The 24,179-nt window shown below is 39.3% G+C and overlaps 1 protein-coding gene and 1 long non-coding RNA gene across 2 annotated transcripts; both read left to right on the top strand.

The window, feature by feature from the left end:
• Nucleotides 1-2,254: 2,254 nt before the first annotated feature.
• Nucleotides 2,255-12,847, top strand: LOC131535806 (zinc finger protein 184-like). The gene is made up of 2 exons (XM_058768312.1): nucleotides 2,255-2,880; nucleotides 12,567-12,847. The coding sequence occupies exons 1-2, from the start codon at nucleotides 2,472-2,474 to the stop codon at nucleotides 12,845-12,847; spliced, it is 690 nt and encodes a 229-aa protein (XP_058624295.1). The 5' UTR covers nucleotides 2,255-2,471.
• Nucleotides 12,848-13,281: 434 nt separating this feature from the next.
• On the top strand, nucleotides 13,282-23,741 carry LOC131537122 (uncharacterized). Its single transcript, XR_009270163.1, has 8 exons — nucleotides 13,282-14,424; nucleotides 15,524-16,642; nucleotides 16,897-16,916; nucleotides 17,579-17,675; nucleotides 17,794-18,132; nucleotides 19,360-19,494; nucleotides 19,757-19,881; nucleotides 20,034-23,741. It is a non-coding gene; the product is annotated as an uncharacterized LOC131537122 (long non-coding RNA).
• The last annotated feature ends 438 nt before the right edge of the window (nucleotides 23,742-24,179 follow it).

The raw sequence follows: 24,179 nt of genomic DNA, 5'->3' as shown, positions 1-24,179 counted from the left end.
CATTTTTCTAAAAGTGTGCATCATCTTTTGAGTCAAATTCTTACATTTAATCAATCAGTTATAATAATAATACTTTTAGGCTCTTACTAAACAAATGAAATCAGTATCAAGAAAATTCATCTTTGCTGAAGTTTATGGCATTTAGATGTATTTTCACATGTTAATGCAGCTTAGAGTTTTTAGAGAATGGATCTTGAGTAGGGTAAGAGTGTCACAATCCCCAATGCATAATGTAGTGTGCCCAAGATTTACATTGAAAATAACAAACAAACAACAAACATTTTAACTGTAAGAGGAACACATTAATTTGTTTGAGCTTAGCAACTTAGTTACTATAGTCCTTTTACAGTTACTGTTATAAAAATACACATTTGTAGGAATACAATTCTACATGAGTTCAATTTAATGTACAACAACAAATATTTGAGCAAACTGTATATTTTACTTATTGTGCTCCATCTGTTTGGTGCGCATGCTCACAGCAATGCTTGTTTACTATGAAACTTTGTCCACACTCCTGACAGCAAAAGGACAATGTGTGCATGCATTTCTAACATTTACAGATGGAGACTGTATCTGTGACAAATAATTTATTCACTGTGGAAAATGTCTCGAATGCATTAAACAGCACAAATATTTTCACTGTTTGCTATGGTGGATTGATTTAATCCATGATCAGCATTAAGGGCTGCTTAAGAATAGCACGCACAAAGTATCCTGACTCATTGAACTTGGATCAAATCAGTGAGACTGCGTGAACTTCTTGTTGTTGTAGTGGTGATTAATTAACGTTGGGCCTAAACACACCTTCTGCATTCAGGCACTGCCAGTAGCACTGGTCGTTAGTGTAAAACTCGATATTGACAGCTATATAAACAAATCCTTAGCTTTGGCTAAAAAAAAATATTTAATTGACATTTACTCACCACTTAGAGTGAAAGAGACGATTTTCAGCTTGAATTCTGCATCAACACGTTTCATTGTGTGAGGACAGGATGAGCAGTGCAGGCAGTTGTTTTCCCTCTCCAAAGTGGTGACACTGTATTTTGAACACTTTTTTAACACATTGTTAAATAAAATAGTTTAAACTCAGTCCAGTGTTACTTAAACTTTATTTTTTGTTAAATTAATTCTGAACTTAGAAACTCTCCATAAACACCATCATTTTAACTAAATTTGCTGTGTATACAAAAGTGTTGCATGTTAACGATCTAATTACTTAATTGCAATGCAGTTATCATAAAATCCCACTATATTTAGATTCATATAGCCTAGGCATATTATGCTGCTGTAGTACCCAGGTGAAAAACAAGTACACTTCCATAATGTACTTAAAGTGCTCTATTTTCACGCACTAATTTTGTACATAATATACTAAAAATGATCCTTTAGTACTTCTTAAGGTCAACTTAAGATCATCTAAGTGTACTCAACTGTGCTATTTTGAGACACCATGAATATGAACTAAAATACACTTTTAACATACTATCTTTTGTATTTAAAAAAATTATTTAGCTACCACTTATAGTACACTTGAGTGTACTAGTGTATGAAAGATGGGTTCAAGTGTACTACAAGTGGTAACTAAATTTTTAAATACAAAGGTAGTATATTAAAAGTGCATTTTAGTTCATATTCATGGTGTCTCAAAACAGCACAGTTGAGTACACTTAGATGATCTTAAGTTGACCTTAAGAAGTACTAGAGGATCATTTTTAGTATATTAAGTACAAAATTAGTGCGCGAAAATAGAGCACTTTAAGTACATCATGGAAGTGTACTTGTTTTTCACCTGGGTAGTTGATGAAGACGAGTGTTAGTGTTTGTTTTTGTATTGCTGATGTTTTATACATGCATATTGTGAGAAATATATCAACGTAACAGTACTGTATTTCAACAGAGCAGTTTTATAGGGGTTTAATATATCCTGACTCAAATAATGTGTTTCTAACAGCAAACACTCAGCATAAAGTCAGATGATGTTATGGCAACGTTGCAAAAAAATATATATAACCTAAAATATAGCCATTAGGGAACCTTGTGTGATTTTCACTGAAATATTTCACTTCTCTCATTTTTCTCTACCAATCCTCACTCACGAAGACTGTTGGTGTTGATCAAATACCATGCGAATCTGTAATTTAAATTAAAGTAAATATTTCTCGTATTATTTCCCTCCTCTCGCCGCTTCACTCCAGTCCAGCGGGTGGCGCTAAAACACATTCGTTTGATGCCAAACACTATTAAACCTCAGAGGAAGAAGATTAGTTTCACTGCGCTCTCTTGTTTTGTTGTGATGCTGTTTTAATACAAACTGTTAGAAATGTTGTTTCTATGAATAGAAAAATACAGTTTTGAATGAGGTCAATGAAGAACTCTAATATTCTCATCCTCACAGTCGTGACTAAGTTTTGAAGCAAGCAGGAATATCTGGAGGAGTATCATCTGAACTGAGATCTGCTGCTGTGAAGATGGTGTTTGTTAAAGAGGAGAGTGAGGAGGACACGAGTGAACCAGAAACCTGGAGAATAAAACACGAGGAACCAGAAACCTGGAGAATAAAACACGAGGAACCAGAAACCTGGAGAATAAAACAGGAGGAACCAGAAACCTGGAGAATAAAACACAAGGAACCAGACACATGGAGAATAAAACACGAGGAACCAGAAACCTGCAGAGTAAAACACGAGGAACCAGAAACCTGGAGAATAAAACACGAGGAACCAGAAACCTGGAGAATAAAACACGAGGAACCAGAAACCTGGAGAATAAAACACGAGGAACCAGAAACCTGGAGAATAAAACACGAGGAACCAGAAACCTGGAGAATAAAACAAGAGGAACCAGAAACCTGGAGAATAAAACACGAGGAACAAGGAGGTTGGTGTTTATTCTTCATTCATCTTTAATGGTTGTTTGTGGTACATCCACAGATCCTTTATGTAAAAATCAGACCTTAACTATCATTAAAATGTCTTAAATCCATGTTTCAAAGTTCTTATGGAAATGTGCCTGAACTGACACTGAGGAGATTTAATTATTAGACTTTATTTTTGCTTTTTGGAATCATAAAACTGTTTTGTTCTCAGAGCGTGTGAGACTGAATTTGTTTTAATTATTATTAATCTTTTATTTAAATTTTTAAATTACAGAAAGCAATCAAAGAAAGCTCCCTGTTTGCTGGAGTTTATCTGGACACTTAAAACTCTTGTTATAATCAGCGGTTCTCTTACACAACACAATTCACCTTTTACAGTATTTACATCATGTTTGGCGTTAGTTATGATGAATGTATTTCGTGAGAGTGCAGAAAACTAGATGTAATGATGAGATCAAACAGACTGTCATCTGCTCAGTGCTCATCACTGCAACCTTTCATGTGATGGGAGTAGATCTAAATATGTAACGCTATAATTACCACTTTACATGGTAAGATAATCTCAACAGCTGTAATGGTAAAAATATAGGAAGTATTACATGTGGAGCAGTCTCAAATACTCTTACTATGTAAAGATGTTATGTTAGTCAGTTACAGCAGTGAAGTCTCACAGCAGACACGTCCCTTCAAACAAAGCGTTCAGATCAGATCATTTATTTCTATGTAAAGACATTATAAATGTGCACCTCAAGAAACATTTTGATGGAAAAACATTATAGGTGCACCTCAGGAAGCATTATAAAATAATAATAATAAAAAAAATGCAGTTCATGATTCCTTTAAAAAGTAGGGTAAACATACCTATTAAGCACACTTCAATTTTTGAGATCAGATTATAAAAAGAAAAAATAATTTATTATCCTACTTGAAGTCTTAACCAATTTATATGTTTGTTACTATATACCTTCTATAATTTCAAGTCAATCAGGTCATTGCACACTGAGACTTTTACCAAAAGAGGAACCCTTTAAATGTTTTTTTTTGTTTGTTTGTTTGTTTGTTTTGTTTTTAGATGTTTAAGCCTTTATTTTGAGTAAGTTTCACTACTTATTGTAAAATTAAGAGATTAATGTTCAGATTTTTGCATAATATAACCTGGAACTTGGATGTGGGATATAATTACATTAGATCCAAAAGATAGTTTTAGCAATATAGCGCAGATGCTACAGAACACAGTTAGCTGACTAGCTGTATAAGATTGTGTGCTACGCTAACGTATTACTTCACAGGCATTACTGGCTTGTACTTTTACATCCATAATATTATAAATTTATTAATGAATTTTATTGCTGGTCTGTGGTTTTACAGTGCTGTAATTTTTAAAGATTTCTTCTTATTTTAAGGTGAGCTTAAAGGGTAAGCTCACCTGTTTTTATCCAGTCAATTGATCTACATGCTTTCATCTTGCTTGTGTCACACCCCTGAACTGTCACAGTTATGGACTTTTGTTTGTGTTTTCATTCCCCATGTGTGACTTAGTTTCTGTCTCATTTATGGTATCATTATGTTCAGGTGTGTCTCCTCATTATCATTACGTTCCCCTTATAAGTTGCATTCAGTTCTGTGTTTCTTTGTCCGATCTCGGAGAGGCAGTTTTAACATTAAGTGACATGACATCTGACGCACAGATGCCATTGGCACATGCCACTATGCTCAGTGACACTTCCGGTGGCACTTCCGGTTTTCAGTGGCATGTGCCAGTAGAGAGTGGCATGTGTCACTAAAACCTGTGACACTTGTCAATGGACTGTGTCTTGTGTCACGGACATTGTCGCGGTGCGTGTCGCACCTTCGGTAGTGACTGACACCTGCCGCTGGGTGCCGCTGCAGAATGTAGACTGCGTGACACACGCACTTAACGGCAGAACGATATTGATTTAATTAACAGTATGTTGCGGTCAAGTAAACGATTTATTGCGTCGCTAAATTCATGTTTTTTTTTGTACAACAAATATTCCTCTATTAAGATTAAAATGTGTCTAATGCCCCTTAATGTGTATTTTTCATTGTAAGTTTATTTCCAGTAGCCTGCTTTGTACAATACATTCAAATGTAAATACGCATTTTTTTTTTGCATAGATTTGACAGTTCAGCTGTAATTATAAAATAATAGAGACTATGCAGAGGCCATAGCCAAAAATAAAAAAAAATGAAACGTTTTAATCAAAAGTGCCACCTGCCACTTGCCTATGCGAAATTACATAAAAATATAAACTGTCATGAGAAAACTCCACAAACCATTATAAAGTGATGTTTACTATTCTTATGAAACTTACACCAACCATTCAGAAGTGTGCTTGACCTTGACACAGGCTTTTCACAATGCAAATGTAATGTAGCCTAAGTCTGCAATTTTGAATTGAATTTAATATTAAAGCAGATGATAATCTGTCGCTGGCCAATGTAAAGTTTATACGGACATCCTAGAATGGGTCTGCGCTATCTCCCACATACCATAGCACTGTAGGCTATTGCACAACATTCAGTGTTCTGCCACTCAAAAACAGATGTGCCATAAACTCACAACATTTGAGAAAGTATAACCGACTTACAAATACCTTTAATTGACTTTTTTAAAATCACTAAATGAGGCTATTTGTTTAGGATATCGCATCACAGTTGCATCTTCTATAGATATAGCTGCGACACTTACGTGACAATGTCAATGACACATGCCACTCTCCACTAACACATGCCAATGAATACCGGGCTGTGTCATTTGGCATGTGTCAGTGGAGAGTGGCATGTGTCACTAAAACTCGTGACACATGCCATCTTTCAGTGACATGTGTCACTAAAACTCATGACACATGCCACTGAAAACCTGCTATCCAAATGACACAGCCAGGTATGGTATGTGGGAGATCGCGCAGACCCATTCTAGGATGTCCGTATAAACTTTACATTGGCCAGCGCCAGATTATCATCTGCTTTAATATTCAATTCAAAATTGCTTTATTGGCATGACTGTAAAAAAATACAATATTTAATATTCTATACAGTAATATAATAATCATATATAAACAATTTATAATCAGTTTATAATTATAACTGTGTAACAAGAAACACTATATATATATATATATATATATATATATATATATATATATATATATATATATATATATTGTGACGGGAGGAGCCAACGACAGACACAGTGGGTGTGGCGTCAGGCCTCGGAGAGGCTTTTATTAAACAAAATTACTAAAATAAAGTGTCCAGGGGAAGAAGTGTCCAACAAAACGGGGGGATCTGGTGTCCTCGTTGTGCTGCGGGGCTCGTGAAGGAGGGCAGTGTTCAAAAGGGGAAGGGTCCAGGGAAGGGGTGGAGTCCGGTGGCCGCACGCGCTCCCGCTCTGGTCCGGTTTACGAGGGGCGGCGGCTTCTTCTGAGCGGCGGCTCTTCCTCTTCTTCCTCGGCCTTTGGCGGGACTTGATCGGCCCGGCATCCTGGCCCGACGGCCGTAATACGGGTGCGGCGTTCTCCCGGACCGCGGGTTCTGCAGCTCACATCTCCGTGGCGCGATGTCCCTCACGCACTCTTCCTGGACCCACGAGGACACCAGCGTGCATGCACGGGAAGAGACCGGTCTCTCGAGGAGAGGCGCTGGGCATTTAACAGCGGCGGTGATGAGGCTTCATTCAGTCCAGCTGTGCCTCATCACACGCCGCCAGCCCGCGTTGATCCCACGCCTCCTCTCATCCACCCACTCCAGTCGGGAGCCTGGTGAAGGCGGCGAATAAGGGACGGGTGGTGATGATGATGAGGGGAGGGCCAGCGACATCCCGTCATCGGTCGCCGCCCACGCAGGAGTGCTACCTTCCTCAACCAGGCTCCATACGGTCGGAGTGGGCGGGGCAGGGATTCCTCTCCAGGCGATCCTCCCTCTCGCACCGCGCCGGAACAGGGACAGAGAAACCGGTATTAGTCGACAGCCTCAACCAACCACAGGGTAAGATGACAAGTGGGGAAACGTCACTTACCCCTTTGGTAGCTGGGAGGCCGTCTCCGTCGTTTCTCCGTCCCACGCGCTTCTCCACGAACTTTTGCGGGCGAGAGGGGATGATGTCTTCAGGTGTTGCCCAACTGCGCTGTCTAGGCTCCGCCTTGCCCGCATTCTCCACCACTGTGACAGGGTGGAAGAATCACGCGACAAGGAGAGCTCAAATAAATACCCCGGAGGGTGGATTTTTATTAACAAGAAGTGCAGATGCGAGGTGAAAGCTGGCAGGCTGGCGTGAAGTGGTGCTCTCAATGTGCTTCCTCGTGGTGCGGTGAATGTGGCGTGCAGCTCTCGTCAGAGCGGGCTCGGTCACTCACTGGCCTCTGAGGGAAAGGAAAGAGACAACACACATTAGTCTTCAGCCTGAGCGGAGTTCTCTTCATCGTGCAGCCTCACGCGGCTTATCTGGCCGCGGGCTGACGAGTTGCAGGTGTGGCCGATCCCGTCGTGATGAGCAGGTGCAGGTGTTTCGTGTTTGTCTCCAGGGCAACGCTGATGAAGTGTCGGGACGCTCGTCACAATATATATATATATATATTATGAGCATGCATTTCTTCTGGAGTTGCCTGAATGTTTTGTCAAAGCATTTGACTTTCTGCAGACACATAATGGTTTGTGGAGTTTTCTCATGACAGTTTATATTTGTATGTAATTTCGCATAGGCAAGTCACTTTTGATTAAAACGTTTCATTTTTCTTTTCTTTTCTTTTTTTGTTTTTTGGCTATGGCCTCTGCATAGTCTCTATTATTTTATAATTACAGCTGAACTGTCAAATCTATGCAAATCAAACCGCAACATACTGTTAATTAAATCAATATCGTTCTGCCGTTAAGTGCGTGTGTCACGCAGTCTACATTCTGCAGCGGCACCCAGCGGCAGGTGTCAGTCACTACCGAAGGTGCGACACGCACCGCGACAATGTCCGTGACACAAGACGCAGTCCATTGACAAGTGTCACAGGTTTTAGTGACACATGCCACTCTCTACTGGCACATGCCACTGAAAACCGGAAGTGTCACTGAGCATAGTGGCATGTGCCAATGGCATCTGTGCGTCAGATGTCATGTCACTTAATGTTAAAACTGCTTCTGCGATCTCGTCTATGTATGCTTGTGGTGTCTACCCTCTCATATTGGATTACCTATGTGGATTATTAAAGACTGTTTCTCACTATCCTTCATCGTCGTGCTTCTCTCCCGCACCACACCGTGACAGAAGATCGGACCCTATAAAGTAAGCGGCGTGTTTCCCCCGCGTTTTGTTTTAGTTTTTTTTGTCAGTTTTGTTTTTTTTGTCATGAATAATCCTGCAGTCCTCGTCCTCCTGCTGGAGCAGGGGGACCGCTCTCTCGAGGACCACACCGAAGACTTTGTTTTTCTGGCCAATCTGACACACTACCCGGACAGCTGCCTCTGCTCGTTTTACCAAACTGGACTGAACTCCTCCACACGAGCGCAGCTGTCCGAGGATGGTCCTCGAGAGAGCCTCGCTGCCTTCATAGAGTGGGTGCTGGTGTCCTGCAAATCTCCACTGACTGTGGACATCGGGGACGACGACACCAGCCCCACTCTTGACCCACAGCCCAGCCCACCATCACCCCGAGCCGCAGAGCGTCAGCCCGAGCCCACCGCGGACGGAGAGCCAGAGCCCATAGCAACCCACGAGCCATCGCAAGAAGGAGCGACTGAGCTGGAGATTGCCCCGGAGCCAGAGCCTCATGGACCGTCCGATCAGGTGCGAGAGCCGGCTACATCGCACGCGACAGTGGAAGTTACAGTGGAGCGTGAGGGTGCTGAAGAAAGCCCCGCCCACTGCACCGCCGCTGAGGGTGAGCAGTCGCAGGACTCTGGGGACTTAATAGACTGGGAAACTCATGCAGACATGCCCTCTCTGCTTCCGCCTTCATCTGAAGTCTCTGACTACCCTGAATTGCCTACCTACCCGGATTTCCCACCCACCCTCCCTCCCTCTCCTGCCTCCTCCTATCGTCCCTACCACTTCAGCCCTGCCACCGCTGCATCCTGGCAGTCCCTCTGCTCACCCTCAGCCCACCATCTGTGCGGTGGGATCGCCGCGGGTCTGCCTGTCGTGGCTGGGGGATCCCTCGTCTCCGCTTCCAGCCTTTGAGTCCTGGACTCCACCTCGGCCCTCCGACCCAGCGGCTCCACCTCAGCTCCTAGCTCCCTCATCTCCACCGTCGCCCGTCGATCCTCCAGCTCCACCGGGCTCCCTCGTCCCTCCGGCTTCGCCTTGGTCGGTCGTCATCCCGCCATCGCCTCAGGACTCCACTCCTCCGGCTGTGCCTCGTTGCTCCGCCCCACCGGCTCCGTTGGGCTCCTCCCTCCCTCCAGCTCCACCTGGGTCCTCAGTTGCTCCAGCTCCGCCGCGTACCTCCTGATCTCCGTCTTCGCCTCGGTCGCCAGAGCCCTCGGCTCCACCTTGGCCCTCCGGATCCTCGGCTTCGCCCGGGCTCCTCCTCCACCTGCTCTGCCGCCGTCAGTCGGCCCCTTGGAGTTGGCGGCCATTCCTCCTCCATGGCTCCTCCCTCCGTTGGCTCCACCCTGGTCCTTCATGGCTGTGGCCTGGGTCCTGCCGGGCTCCTCCTGCTCCGGGTCCCTCCTGTCTTCTCCCAGGCTCCTCCCTCCTTCGTTGCCTCCCTGGTCTCGGCTCCTCCCTCCGTCGGCTCCACCCTGGGCCGTCTTCATGGCTGTGGCCTGGGTCCTGCCGGGCTCCTCCTGCTCCGGGTCCCTCCTGTCTTCTCCCTGGCTCCTCCCTCCTTCGTCGCCTCCCTGGTCTCTGTCTGCCGGCCCCCTCCCGGTTGTCCGTCCTCCTGAGCCTCCGCCATTATTCCCACCCATTCCCCCCCCTCTGTTGTTCCACGGTGCAAGGACGCACCTTCCGGGAGGGGGGAGTAATGTCACACCCCTGAACTGTCACAGTTATGGACTTTTGTTTGTGTTTTCATTCCCCATGTGTGACCTAGTTTCTGTCTCATTTATGGTATCATTGTGTTCAGGTGTGTCTCCTCATTATCCTTAATTACGTCCCCCTTATAAGTTGCATTCAGTTCTGTGTTTCTTTGTCCGATCTCGTCTATGTATGCTTGTGGTGTCTACCCTCTCATATTGGATTACCTATGTGGATTATTAAAGACTGTTTCTCACTATCCTTCATCGTCGTGCTTCTCTCCCGCACCACACCGTGACAGCTTGTGAATCTTTTGATGTTTGAGAGTGTGCGGAACTTCTTCAAGCTCTTACTTTTTGGGAACTTTTTTTGGTCTACGCACCTCAGTTGGATTATTTTGAAGGCTGCTTTCATAAATGAGATGAGGACATGACTGCAGTTGCCAATGAGGCCGAAACCAGCACATCCAGTGCAAGAGGACTTCGACTTTTTAATTTTATTTAACATTTAGTTTATTTATCAGTTACACTGAAGTAGGGCTGTGCAATTAATCGTATTCGATTATCATGCGCATCTCGTCAGTAAAGCCGGTTTCGTGATTAGCAGTAAATCGCCATCAGCTGCTTTCAGATGGAGCAGCAGTTAATACATAGTGCCGTAGTTCACTGACAAGCTACGCTAAACCACGTTCATAATCGAAGGCGATTCGTCTTCGATTATGAACGCGATATTGCCTAGCTTGTTTGAGGTGTTCAGTTTTATTTTGGTTTCAGAAAATAAGCGTGATTTAATATAGCCTCACAAATCAGCTCTTTCTTGTTTTTGTTGCGTTTTCTGTGCCTTGTCTTGGACTTTTGCCACTTCCAGTCTCCAGTGGTGCTTGTAGTCAGTTTGTATCTTATCTTGTTCAGCTTGTTAGCCTCCTGTATACTGTATATACAGCCCTAGTGTTTCTTTAGTTCTTTGTGAGTTGTTGAATGTAATGGTTGTCTGTTTGCCCGTCATTCTGTTCTTTGTTCCCTTTGGTTTTTGGCTTGTTGTTTGTTTTAGCTTTTCCATGAAATATCTGCACTCAGATCCTTTCCTCTGTTTTCACCAGCTTCTCCACAACGTTACAGTTTTTGACTGGCATGTCTCTTTGACAAGTGCATCTTTGAGCCTATATTTAGTATAAGTAAAATACTTAAGTACTGTTAAAATCAGATACTCTAAGACTTTTACTCAAGTTGTTTTGGAATTGGTGAATTGTAACTTGTAATTTAAGGCGAAAATAAAAGTATGGGCTCATGCACCGCTCTTTCTGCACAAATCCAAATGTTTCCATATCCGCAATGTATTTGAAACTAAACAATTATTTATTAAACTAACTGAGCTTTGTACGTTCCAATATCAACAGAAAAAAAATCATAATGAACAAAAATGTGCCAAACTGGAGTGGACCAGGGCTCACGCTGTAGCTACAGCACAGACTATAATATAGACGATTTAAATTGACTGTGTAACATTTTATCCGTATTGGTGATTTTGTTTTATTTTAATAATGAACAGGCTGCGCTATTTGCAATGGATATGCGCATGAGGTGCGGAATGAGGAACATACCGTCACTTACAGTAGGGCATAATTCGAAGTTTGAAGATTCAATAATATAAAAGATTATTATAAAGATTATTACAGTTACTTTCTCATTTCGCTCTAGAACCTACGAGAATGCAATTTTCCCTGAACATCCAAGACTGCAAATGTGATGCTTAATTTCTAGCGACTATCTAAACTAAACTGAGCTAGACAATGACATCTCTGAATTAAATAATGAAATGCCTTTAACTGAAAATTGAGTGTTTAATCTTATCATTATACATTATTGACACTCTATCCTCCAATTTGATACTGTTAAGTGCTTTGACACAATCTGTATTGTTAAAAGCGCTATATAAATAAAGGTGACTTGACATTGATTTTAAATAGCAGTTCAGCAAAAAAAAAAAAAAAGGCAATATTAGTGTAAATTTACATTTTCAATTTAGGCTACACCTGATTCAGCATGTGCATGGACCCACACACATTCGTGGACACACTCTAGATTTACTCATCAGTAGAGGTCTAAAGATTTCATCCATTGTTATTAAGGATGTAGCACTGTCTGATCACTTCTGTATTTTCTTTGATATATTGATCTCTGTTACCAATGAATCTGTCTCTGTCAGAAAGAGATGCATTAACGAGAACACTAGTGCGCTATTTATGAAGGCTACATCTTCAACTCCAAGCATTTCTGCAGACACTGTTGATCTTCTCCTGGATTAATTTAACTCAAAAGTTAAGAATGTTATTGATGATATTGCTCCGGTAAAGGTCAGTAAAAAGACTGGCAGACAAAAATCATCTTGGAGAAAATCAACAGCAGTTCAGAGTATGAAAAGACAATGCAGAAAAGCTGAGCGGATGTGGTGGAAGACGAAACTCGAAATTCACTATAGCATCTATAAAGACAGCCTTCATGCTTTCAATGCATGTTCAGTCTATAGATGTGTAATGTTTCTTTACAAAATGACATCGCCATCTACTGGCCTGCAGCCATAATGCAGCGTTTTTAGTCGTTTCATGGATCTGTGTGAACTGGGACAGTTTTGACATAATTTTCGTCTGTACACAAATATTGTATCCTTTTTATATTTTAAATGTCTCAAGTGATTTTCATCTTTATAATTTATTTTTAGGCCTGAAGAAAATGAAAGAAGAAAGACAAGATCTGAATGAGGTGGAGGAGAAATATCAGGATCAGAAAGATCATGATGTCAATGGAGAAAAATCAGTGAGTTGCAGCATTCAAATAACAGACGTCAAAAGGCCTTTCAGCTGCTCTCAGTGCAGAAAGAATTACAAACAGAAAGGAGGCCTTATTAATCACATGAGAATTCATAGTGAGGAAAAGCCTTTCAGCTGTTTTCAGTGCGGAAACACTTTCACTTGCAATAAAAACCTTAAGATCACATGTTAATTCATGCTGGAATAAAGCCTTTTACCTGCGCTCAGTGTGGAAAGAGTTTTACACAGAAAGTGCACCTTAAGTATCATTTGGTAACTCACTCTTCAGAAAAGCCTTTCAGCTGCTCTCAGTGTGGAAACACTTTCACACGTAAAGCAAGCCTTGAGAAGCACATGTTAATTCATGCTGGAATAAAGCCTTTCAACTGCTCTCAGTGTGGAAATAGTTTTACACAGAAAGAACACCTTGAGAATCATTTGGTAACTCACTCTTCAGAAAAACCTTTCATCTGCTCTCAGTGTGGAAAGTCTTTCACACGTAAAGGACACCTTAAGACTCACATGTTAACTCATACTGGAATAAAGCCTTTCATCTGCTCTCAGTGTGGAAAGAGTTTCACACGTAAAACAAACCTTAAGAAGCACATGTTAAGTCATGCTGGCTAAAAGCCTTTCAGCTGCTCTCAATATGGATATGTAAATGAGGATTTAATCATCACATGAGAATTCACACTAAAGCGCTGCCTCACCAGACAATTCAGACAAATTAAAAGCCTCACGTCTGTCCTGTTTGTGGCAGGAAACTTTTACAGGTTTTAAAAGCATGAAAAACCTGTGTGCTGCGTAGGGATGGATATTGTTAAGGTTTTAAAGGTATTACTGCTCTTACTGATACTGCTGATCCATCTGGTATTTTTATCGGTGCTTCTTGATATTCAAAAACAAAAACTCTCAGCAATTCTCAGGATGTGAACTTTTTCTCTCAAAACTATAAAATATGTTCAAGCTCTCTGAACAATTAGTTTCTAATTGTTATAGTGTTATAGCTTGTGAATGTTGTTTTTTTCCTTTCATGTTTGGTATCATTTTAAAGGTCTCTGTGCGATTGGTAAATTGGTCTCAGTTTTACAGTAGTCACTTGTATTATGATAAATATTGAAAACTTTTGTAGAATTGTGTTCTGCTGAGGAGGGGGTGTGTCCCCCTTTAGGGGTCTGCGGAAATGTTTATCCATCTTCATCCAGGTGCGACTCTGGAGCACGAGAACCAAAAACACCAAAAGGTCTTTTATGTTTTTACAACTGATTTAAAGATTTCTCTGCTTTTGTTCTGGTAGTATTTAAGGGAAAGTTGCAAATCAGTCATTGCGATTCTGTAGCCAGAATAAACCCGTAGTGTGGTGTCTCTACACTCCATACTACGCATTTCCCAACGTCAGGTATGCCTGTTTTACTCTTAGATTAATCTTTGAGAATTTGATGCTTCGTATTGAGATGATTTGATATCTTTGAATTGGTTATATAATTGGCGTGATACAACTTTATCTGAGTAATAATAAATTGTCATATTTGATTTATTCTGATCTCTTCTGAAATCATTTTTCAAGTAGATTAATGTGTAGTGGTATTTCCGCAAATCTGCGCTCAGGACAGATCATGCCAAGCACCGATGGATGAACCATGGGGAGCACCATGAGGGACCTTGGATTTCTGACTGTCCCTGGCTTAACACGGTGTAGCTCTCGTGGTTATAGGAAAAAAAAAAAAAAACACTTTTTGTTATGAGTATGCAGGAGCAGCTCACTTAAAGGTATTATAACCACTCTGCACCCTCTGAGTAAGTTTAGAACTGACAAGTTTGTGTCCGTGGATTCACTAAAATCGGCCGAAGTGTAATTACCGTGTGATACCTGGTCCCTAATGAACGAAGAATTGAAAGTATGGGATTTTCAGAATAATCAAATATCTAAATGAATAATCGATATTTGTGATCAGTTTTTAATTAAGAATATTGCCTAAACTTAATAATCACTTGAAATTGGAGTCAGATTGAACACAGAGCTAGACTAAAATTGAAACTAAATCCTGATCAATTCAGAAGCGCAAGTAAAAGACCAAATATGCATTAAACCTTCGACCAGGCCGCTGGATTCCGCTTTTTGGGCTGGCGGGTGGAAAATAATAACTGAAAGACTTCCACTACACCTATTATTGACTGTCTTTGCCTCCTGATTCATACATTCAGCTTGAATTATCATGAAATGATATGATTATCATGAAGTCTAATTTTCATATTTTTGTGTTTACTCTGTTACATAAACATTTGCATATAATATCTAATATTTGTAATTTCATTAATAAAAAAAATATATTTTGTGTCTGTCCCTACGTTCTGGTCAACTCTGTTACCGTTATAAAAAGGCATAAAAATCTTTAAAGCATTCATAGAAAAAACATGTGACTTGCACCAAGTGTTGTCACTTCCCCTGACAGGAATCTTTGGAAGGCATTGATATACTGTATGTCTTTATTCTTTATTCTCATTAATTTGCACAAAATGTTTAGAATACACCAATAGTAGATTAATTATTTGTCAAATCTGTTATTGTGATTTTGCAGTGAATCTCTCATTTACTTTTTAAAAACAATAATATAATGGAAATCCATAAAATTCTGTTTTGGACATGCCATGTAGTATCTGGTTTGAGGGTTAGCATCTTGAGCTAAAGCACAAAATGGTGTAAGATGTCAACTCTGTTATTGTCAACTCTGTTAGTGGTTTAAAAAGTTTAATGAAAACAGAGTTGGCAATAACGGAGTCAAATGTTCCCAATCACGTTGAAGTATTTTGCATTAATATTATGTTTATTTTGGATTCTGGGTTATTTATTTGTTTTATATCATTACAGGCTAAAGAAACTGAATTACAGGTAAATTAAACTCTCAGCAGCAGAAAGGCAAGGACAACAGAGGGCACAGCGACATGCTGATCCTGTAAGGAAGGTAGAAAATAGACGGCACAAAAGGAAAAAAGCACCACTACTTTTTGCAACAGAGGACAGATAAGATAAGTCGCGATGGTGACTGCTAAGAAGATTTTTGAGGTAAGCTGTACTAAAATTGTTTTTTTAACTTACATGCGAAAACTACATATTCTGCTGCTGTTAAGTTAATAGGTTTAGTTTGGTTTCCAACAGAACTGTTAAGGCACTTTTATAAATATTTCAAATATTTTTTATAAATATTTCAATATTAGCAAACTTTCACAGGGCAAAATGGAATAATTGACCATTATGGTGTATCGATGCACGAAGCACAGTTAACATATAATTTTACAAAAGAATTTATATTAAAATGACTGGATTTCGCAAGCAAAGTTCTGCCAAACATTAACAGTAAATGTGACCGCACCCTTAAAGTTAGTTTTTCTCAATATTACCCTATAGACGTTGTCAGTGAACAGTGAAATTGTGCCAGTAACATTGAAAAATTGGTGTGATTGGTATGGATTATGTCAAAAGTGTAATTGTAGTCGATCTGAAATTAAGTTGATTATGGGGTAAGTATGGTTTTGTGCCATTTTAGCACGCTTTTAACAGGCTATAAAATCTATTTTCTTTATTGTCAAAATGCCATAGACGGTTAATTATTTGCTAAATAATTGTGCAAAAATGTTTTGGCACAAAAATTCAAATGATTGCTTGTGCTGGGGCCACACCCTCTCCACTGTCAGAACAGTACCACACTTTGCCCAAAATCCCCATTCAGCCTCCCCAGATTGAAAACATTCAGGTGAGCACTGTAGGAATACTCTTATTAAATTATTCATTTATACTAAATCAAACATTCTTAATTTTTGATCTGTTCATTTGATTCTTTATTAGACTGATGACTCTCTACCATTACGGTCCTTCCTGACCAGGAAGGTGTCAGATATAATGGCTGAATATCAGCGTACATGCATGTTATCTACAGACCGAAGAAAAAAGATCATCACTAACAGCGTTGGTGATCTTGTTGCAAAACACGTAAGTTTGTCATGGTAAAAAGACAGAATCAATTCATTACTGTAACTGTGTTATGATGTAAAGTGACATACCATAAACTAGGGGTTGGGGGAGGGGTATTTTGCGTGGGGATACTGTATTGATTCATAGACACCAAGTATTGATATTTTTATGGAGTGCATTTCAGCTCATGATCACGAGTATTGTGCATAATTTTGTCCTAAGCTCTGCATGCAATGCGGGAAATAATAATTATACTTTTAAATATCTTTCAGCACAGTGAGCTGTGTATACGGTAAGCACGTTCTCACATATTTCTGAACATTGACTGCTCTGCCCATGTTAATTTGACACGTAAACACAAGCTAGCTGTAATGCTAAACTTTCACTTGCGATTAGGCATGTGCCGGTATGAAATTTTGTTGGTATGATAACCTTTAGCAGAAATATTACAGTTTCAAAGTATTTTGTTACTGCAATTACAGCTTTAAGATTTGTTAACTTTAAATGTCTGAGTAAAAAAAACATTTTTCCATTGAACACAATATATTTTAAGCAACACATAGCATATGCACTTTGTAAAGAGGTGCAGCCATCTTCATTAGGGAATCCTGTACCTTCTGTCTTTTATGAGACATTAAAAACAGGAATGGTACAATAGACAATTTTTGATTTTTTTCAAACCGTGTTATACCTTGAAACCTTTAAAAAGATAAATATATCATATAAGTCTTTTATTATTATTATTATTATTATTGCAATACTCTGCATATTGCAAAATGTTTAAAATTGCAATAATATATAATTCGTATCAGGTTGTTCAGCTCTATAATGATACAAAAATAGTATTGATTATTCAAATGTATTTTATTCTTCATTACATTATTCTTTTGTTGTTGTTGATAAAGATTTTTATAGTAATTTCTTGCATGTGTATCATGTTTTTGTCTCAAACAGTTACCCCTCTCCTGCTGACAAGCTGAATTTAGCTAAATCTTTGATTGCCGTCTTTCCCTCTCTAAATCTCAGCATTGCTGGATAGAATGAAGGATATGTAAGTATTAACATTTAATCTAGCATAATTTAGCTCACAGTTCTGCTGAAATGTATATTTTATTGGCAAAATGATTTGTTGTTTAAAACTTCAACTTTTAAGTAAAATGTGTTTGCAGGAGCATCTGTATGACCCTGTGTCCCATAAAGGATTCATCGAAATGAAACTTCGAAATATGAGGTGGCATCTTGAAGAGGGACAGCGACGCTATCAGAGAAAAAGGAAAGCTCCCTGCAGTGTGTCAGCAGGAGCCTTAGTAACATCATCTAATGATGAAGACCCAAATGAATGGTTGACACTCATCAAGAGAATAAAGCCATCATCTGAGAACATCGCCTCCATCAAAACTGCAATGGAAAAGACATTCGTTCCTCGTAGGAACTGGATCAGCAAGGAGTCACCAACAGTTGGTGACATTTGCCAACAGTACCCCCGCTTCATTGACATGCCATCCCTGGTAAGACTTTTATTTGAATTTTATCAACTCTAGCTTTGTTTTTAGATTGAATTTATTAGGTAGATTCTAAGTCTGTACTGACTGTGAGAAGCATCTAAATTCAATGAAGAACACACGTTTCAGGGATTTAAACTAGTTTAAACCAGATCAAACAGCGCTGACATTCTCAGCGAAATCACGAGACAAACATGAGAAACATTTCGCCACAATGATCCAGAAGCCTTTTCAATCTACAAGTCACCAAAAGTTACCCTGGATTTACTGTAGTAAAACTAACCTGACAATGGTATTGTGGTAGAAAGTATTTTTTTGTTATGAAGCAATAGAATTAGTGCATTTTACAGTGACAATATAGTGAAAATTTGTAGCCATATTAGCACTACGAATATTTAGTGAAGTTTTGTTCACATATCAGCTGAAAACAGCACAGACTAAAAGATAGAATCTTGGGATTTAATAATAAATATCAGTTCATCAAAAGAGTAAAATTGTAAAAGAGTAAAAAGTGAGTAAAATTGAGAAGACTTTTTTTTTTTTTTACCCAGCCCCAATAGATTCCAAATTATACTATGTGTAAGAGCCAATTTAATAGGTCAACAATTTGTATATTATTATTGTTGCTTTGAGTGTTGATTTTACAAGTAATAATTACATAAAGTGTTATGTAATTTTCTTTGAGAGGCAATTCTGATATTTCCTGTTTATATATTTCAGTATTATTTTCTATGTTTTCTGATGTATAATTTCTGTTCTGTTTCTTTAATGGTTACGCCCACTTGTTGTGGCGGAAGATTGAACTTGTACGGGTTCGTGCATAGGAAGAAAGGGAGAAACAGTTTTCTTACCGTCTTGTCTGTCATTTATGGACAAATCTTGTGTTTAAAGGTTTAAGATAACACAAGATAAAGGTTTGACAAGTGTAATATAATAGGATACAGGAAACAACAGGAATTTTGTACATTTTGAATTTTTGTGTTTATTAAACTCGCACTTGTTTAACGTTACGGATTTTTGACTGGCATCTTTGATGCATTTTTCCTGCTGCTGTAATACAAGTGAAGTTAACCTAGGACTTTGCAACAACACTATGGTTTAGAAAATGTATTTTCTATGTAAAATGTAAAATTAGTTTTCTGGTAAAATGTATTTACCAGAAAGAGTTTAAATCACTAATTGTTATAAGGTTTTCTGAAATCTCAGAATCTGCTATTCTGTACCCTACTTTAGCTAGATGCAGAGTTTGGAAAGATGTTTGAATCCGAAAATGGGAGTCATCAGTAATTCCAAAACTGAAACGGATCGTAGCTTTTGAGCAAGGAAGTGTAACCTCTCTTTTGGACCAACTTATAAACTGTAATGATGGTAAGTAATGATTAACTGCTTAAGTATGTTATTGATCATCTTTGACAGCCATTTCAATGCGAGTTGGGAGTGCGAGTCATTTTTCAATTTTTCATTTTCAAAAAATTTTAAATTTGTGATCAATCTTGTGCTGTTGTTTGGACAAAATAATCAGTTCATCTTAAGCCAAGGATTAATCACTATTTCAGCATTATAATGTATTAATTTGTTAGCTGCGGACATAATTGTAACTAACCATCTTATGCTCTTTTATATTAAATAGATGAGAAGTGGTACATCATGCTGCAGGTCCTGACACACTTACTTCCACCAACTGCAGGAAGAGGTGCCGTTCAAAGCCGGTGCAGTGTAAAATCTGCCATTTCATATTTGCTGGATTTTGTACCGGTAAGTTTTATTTATTTATTTATTCATTATGATCTTGTGTCCTGCATCACAAATAACGTGTAGCATGAAAAGTATTCAGTATTTCTCTCTCTCTCTCTCTCTGTATCTCCTTGTCGCCTTTGCTCTTCATCTTCATCTACATTTTTATATAGTTTGGGACTAGGATCTCCTGTTTATGTGACAGTGATGACACTGCCACAAGGAGCCAGCAGCCACAACTAGTCTGCATTGGAAACCTGATCAGTGAGGCCCACCAGTTCGTCATTTTTGCCAAAAACGGCAAAGTTGTAATTCCACTGGAAGATGGGAGCCTAACCTGTGCCGTGGATAAGCTGTTTAATAAGTTCTTCTGGGTCTACAACCTTTCATATCCTCCGCAACTTACTTCAGTTTTCACCTTTTTGGAGTATGTATATGACTTGCCAATGTCCAAGACTGTAAGAACATCTAAAGTTTTGGAGCTTATTAGTAAGCTTCAGGCTTTAGACTAAATCAGCTTGACATTTACTGTTGTCCAATATGTAAAAAGCCAGTTATCTCTGAGATCAGGAGACTACGCTGGCATCTTCACACCATACATTCCTTATCCGATGGACACGACTACACTATAATTTGCAGCCAAAATGAGTGTCAACGTTCATACCAAAACATTAACTCCTATTCTAAGCATCTTGCAAGACAGCATTCACCAGGGGATAGCTTACTGTGCATGGCTGCCCAGCTTTCAGAAAGATAGGAGTCAGACAACGTTTCAGATGACAACAAAGTAGATATTAGCAGCAACACTCATTTGACAACTCATGCAACATCAGATGGTGAGGAAAATGCCATTTTGTGTTCTAAGTCCGATGATGCAGTGTCAGTTACCAGTCATGCAGCAACATTTACTGCAAAGATGTACTCTTGCTCTAATATAACACTGAGTGATGTACAAAGAAGTGTAACTTGCACTAAATAACTTTTGGACAGGACTATTGACAGCCTTCAAGCTTCTACCAATGCATTTTGTAAAAGCTTGGCTGTTCCAGATGACAATGAGGGGTTTTGTTCATTAATGAGAGTTTGAAGCTGCTAGGCAGTGTCTTAACAGTATAGATAACCCATATAGAATGGCTAAATTCTTTGAAACAGAGTATTCGCTTGTTAAGCCAAAAGAGATGTTCTTGGGTCATAGACCTGACACCATGAAAAAAAAATGGTATTGCACAACAAACACTCGCAGCTGATACATTTCAGTACATTTCAATCCTTGAAACCGTAAGATTTCTCTTTGGTAATGAGAAATTTCAGACCCTGTATTTTCAGTCTCACAGAAGTACAGATGCTTAGATGTATGACTATTGTGATGGTGATCATTTTGCAAAGTATGAACTGAAAAAAAAAACATCACAATGGTCTACAGATTCAACTATACTTTGATGATCTGGAGACTGTAAGTCCTCTTGGGTCAAAAACAAAAATCCATAAAATGGGAGCAGTGTATTTTTCATTGAGAAACGTAACCCCTGAATATAATTCAAGTTTGGCTAACATTCATCTTTGCCTTCTTTTCAATTCTATTGGTAGAGAAAAATATGGCTTTGCAAAAAATCTTTGAGCCTCTTTTAGATGACATAAAAGTTCTAGAGACACAATGCATTGACATAATGATAAGAGGAGAAACACACACAGTACATGGAACAGTCTGCCTTTTAACCACCGACAATCTGGCTTGTCATTCACTATGTGGATATTCAGAGAGTTTTTCTGTGAATAAGTTTTGCCATATTTGCCTTGTTGATAAAACAACTTCACAAAGTGTATTTAATGAAGACGATCTTTAAAAGAGAGACAGACACAATTACCATCAGCATGCTCTGTTGAATGATGTAACTACTACAGGAATCAAAGGAGAGTCATGTTTGAATACCTTGGAATTATGTCATGTAACTGAAAATGTAGGTGTTGACGTAATGCATGATGTGCTCGAGGGTGTCGCACCTTAAGAAGTCAAACTTTTACTTCAGCACTTAATTTATGCAAACGCAAAAAACAAACCAAGTGTCATCCTTAACCTGAAATCTGAGACTGCAATCAAGCAAACAGCATCCCAGATGTGGTGTCTCATACAAAATGTGCCTTTTCTTTTGGGGGACATTGTCAGTCCTGAAAGTGCACACTGACAGTTGTTCATTTTGTTGCATGAGATATGCAGCATTATATTGGCTCCTGCTGTAACCAGAGGTCTTGCAGTATTCCTGAAACAGCTTATCATAGACCATCATAGTTTGTTCAAAGAACTTTATCCTTCTCGTACTCTCTTACCAAAATACCACTTTATGACACATTATCCTAGCATGATGATTCAGTTTGAACCATTGTCTAAACTGTGGTGTATGAGATTCGAATCAAAGCACGGTCCCCTCAAACAGCAGGCACAAGTTGTTTGCAATTTCAGGAATATATCAAAAACGTTGGCTTTCAAAAACCAGGTACAGCAAATGCATTGTTGGAAATTTGGGGAGCCGTTGATTCATAAAATATCTGTACCAAATGCATATCCAATTGTTGTACGTTCTTTGGAATATGGTGAAAAAAATAAGTGAGGAACTGGGCTCCTTTGGGGTAACAGAGACAGTGTCACATTCAATTAATTTCAGTGGTCACACATACAGAACAGGGAGCATTTTGATGTTACCCACTTATGAACAGGAATCCGTGTTTGGGGAAGTTGTTCATTTGTTCTCAATGGTAGACAACAATGTTTTGTTGGCTTTTTTAAGGATTTTTAATGTTAAGTATTTTGACTATCAGTTTTATTCATATGTAGTGAAAAAAACAGAAGAGTATAAACTAGTAAAGATTCCTTCTGATCTGTCTGATTCCCGACCCCTTGACATTCAGACAAATTTTTTGGATGATCAAATCTATATTAATCCCAGATACATAGTATTGAAATGATGTACAAGGTTATCTGCCCAATGGAATGGAGGAAAAAACTGCCCTATGCTTGAAAACTTTATCATTATATTCTGTGTATTGTAATGAATTTTATTGTGAACATTTCATGACAATAAATATTTTGAATTCAAATTATATTGTTTTATTTAACTGATTTTATGCCAAAAGTACCACATTTTTATTCCAAGGTACCACAAAGATAGCCTAGGACAGCACATAATGTGTTAATATTACACATTTACACTTCTTTATGTTAACCTTTCTGACGCATTCACTGTGTTAAAATCATTAACACAGTGAATGTGTTAAAATTAACACAACAAACGTTGTTCCAGATCTCACCCATAGATGTGTAATAATTTAACACATTTTGATTCAGTTTTAACACATCTTTTTAAGAGTGTGTTTAAATCTTTGTTGTGTTCAGTGCAGTTATGGCTCTGGGGTAGAAACTGTTTTTTAGTCTGTTAGTCCGAGTTTTCATTAATCTGTAACGTCTGCCTGAGGGCAGCAGTTCAAAGTGAGTGCGTCCGGGGTGAGATGCGTCTCTAAGAATATTATGTGCCTTCCTGAGACACTGGGAACTATACCGATCTTCCAGGGAGGGGGTGACCGATAATCTTTTGGGCCGTGTTGACAACCCTCTGGAGCGCCTTCCTCTCTGCGACTGTGCAGCTGGAAAACCACACACAGATGCAGTATGTGAGGATGCTCTCTATGGAGCAGCGGTAGAAGGACACCAGCAGTTTCTGTGTAAGTTGATTTTTCCTAAGAATTCTCAGAAAGTACAATCTCTGATGTGCCTTCTTGATGGTAGCGGTGGTGTTGGTGCTCCAGGTCAGGTCATCATCGAGGTGGGATCAGAAGGTGGAGGTCCTCTCCACACAGTCCCCATTGATGAACAGGGGCTGAATGGCCGTTTGCTTTCTCCTGTAGTCAATAATCAGTTCCTTGGTCTTGGTAATGTTCAGGGCCAGGTTGTTTTCTATACACCACACTGACAACTGCTCCACCTCGAGAGCAGCTGAATCATCATCCCCCAGAGATGTGCCCCACCACAGTGGTATCATCAGTGAACTTGATGATGGTGTTGCTGGAGTGGGTGGGGGTGCAGTCATGGGTGTAGAGGGTGTAAAAAAGGGGACTCAGCACACAGCCCTGCACTGTAAAAAGTGATAAGTTGACTTAACTTTAAAAAATTGAGGAAACCCGTTGCCTTAAAATTTTTAAGTAAATGATAATTAAAAAAATAAGTTAAGTGAATTGTCAAGTTCACTTAACTTTTTTTTTTAAATTATTATTTACTTAATCATAGATTCATATGACTATAATTAAATGTATAATGCAATATTGTTGAC

The sequence above is a fragment of the Onychostoma macrolepis genome, chromosome 03 (genome assembly GCF_012432095.1).
Source record: "Onychostoma macrolepis isolate SWU-2019 chromosome 03, ASM1243209v1, whole genome shotgun sequence".
Classification (NCBI taxonomy): domain Eukaryota; kingdom Metazoa; phylum Chordata; class Actinopteri; order Cypriniformes; family Cyprinidae; genus Onychostoma; species Onychostoma macrolepis.
The sequence above is the reverse complement of the archived record's forward strand: the minus strand, read 5'-3'. Positions and strand labels throughout refer to the sequence as shown.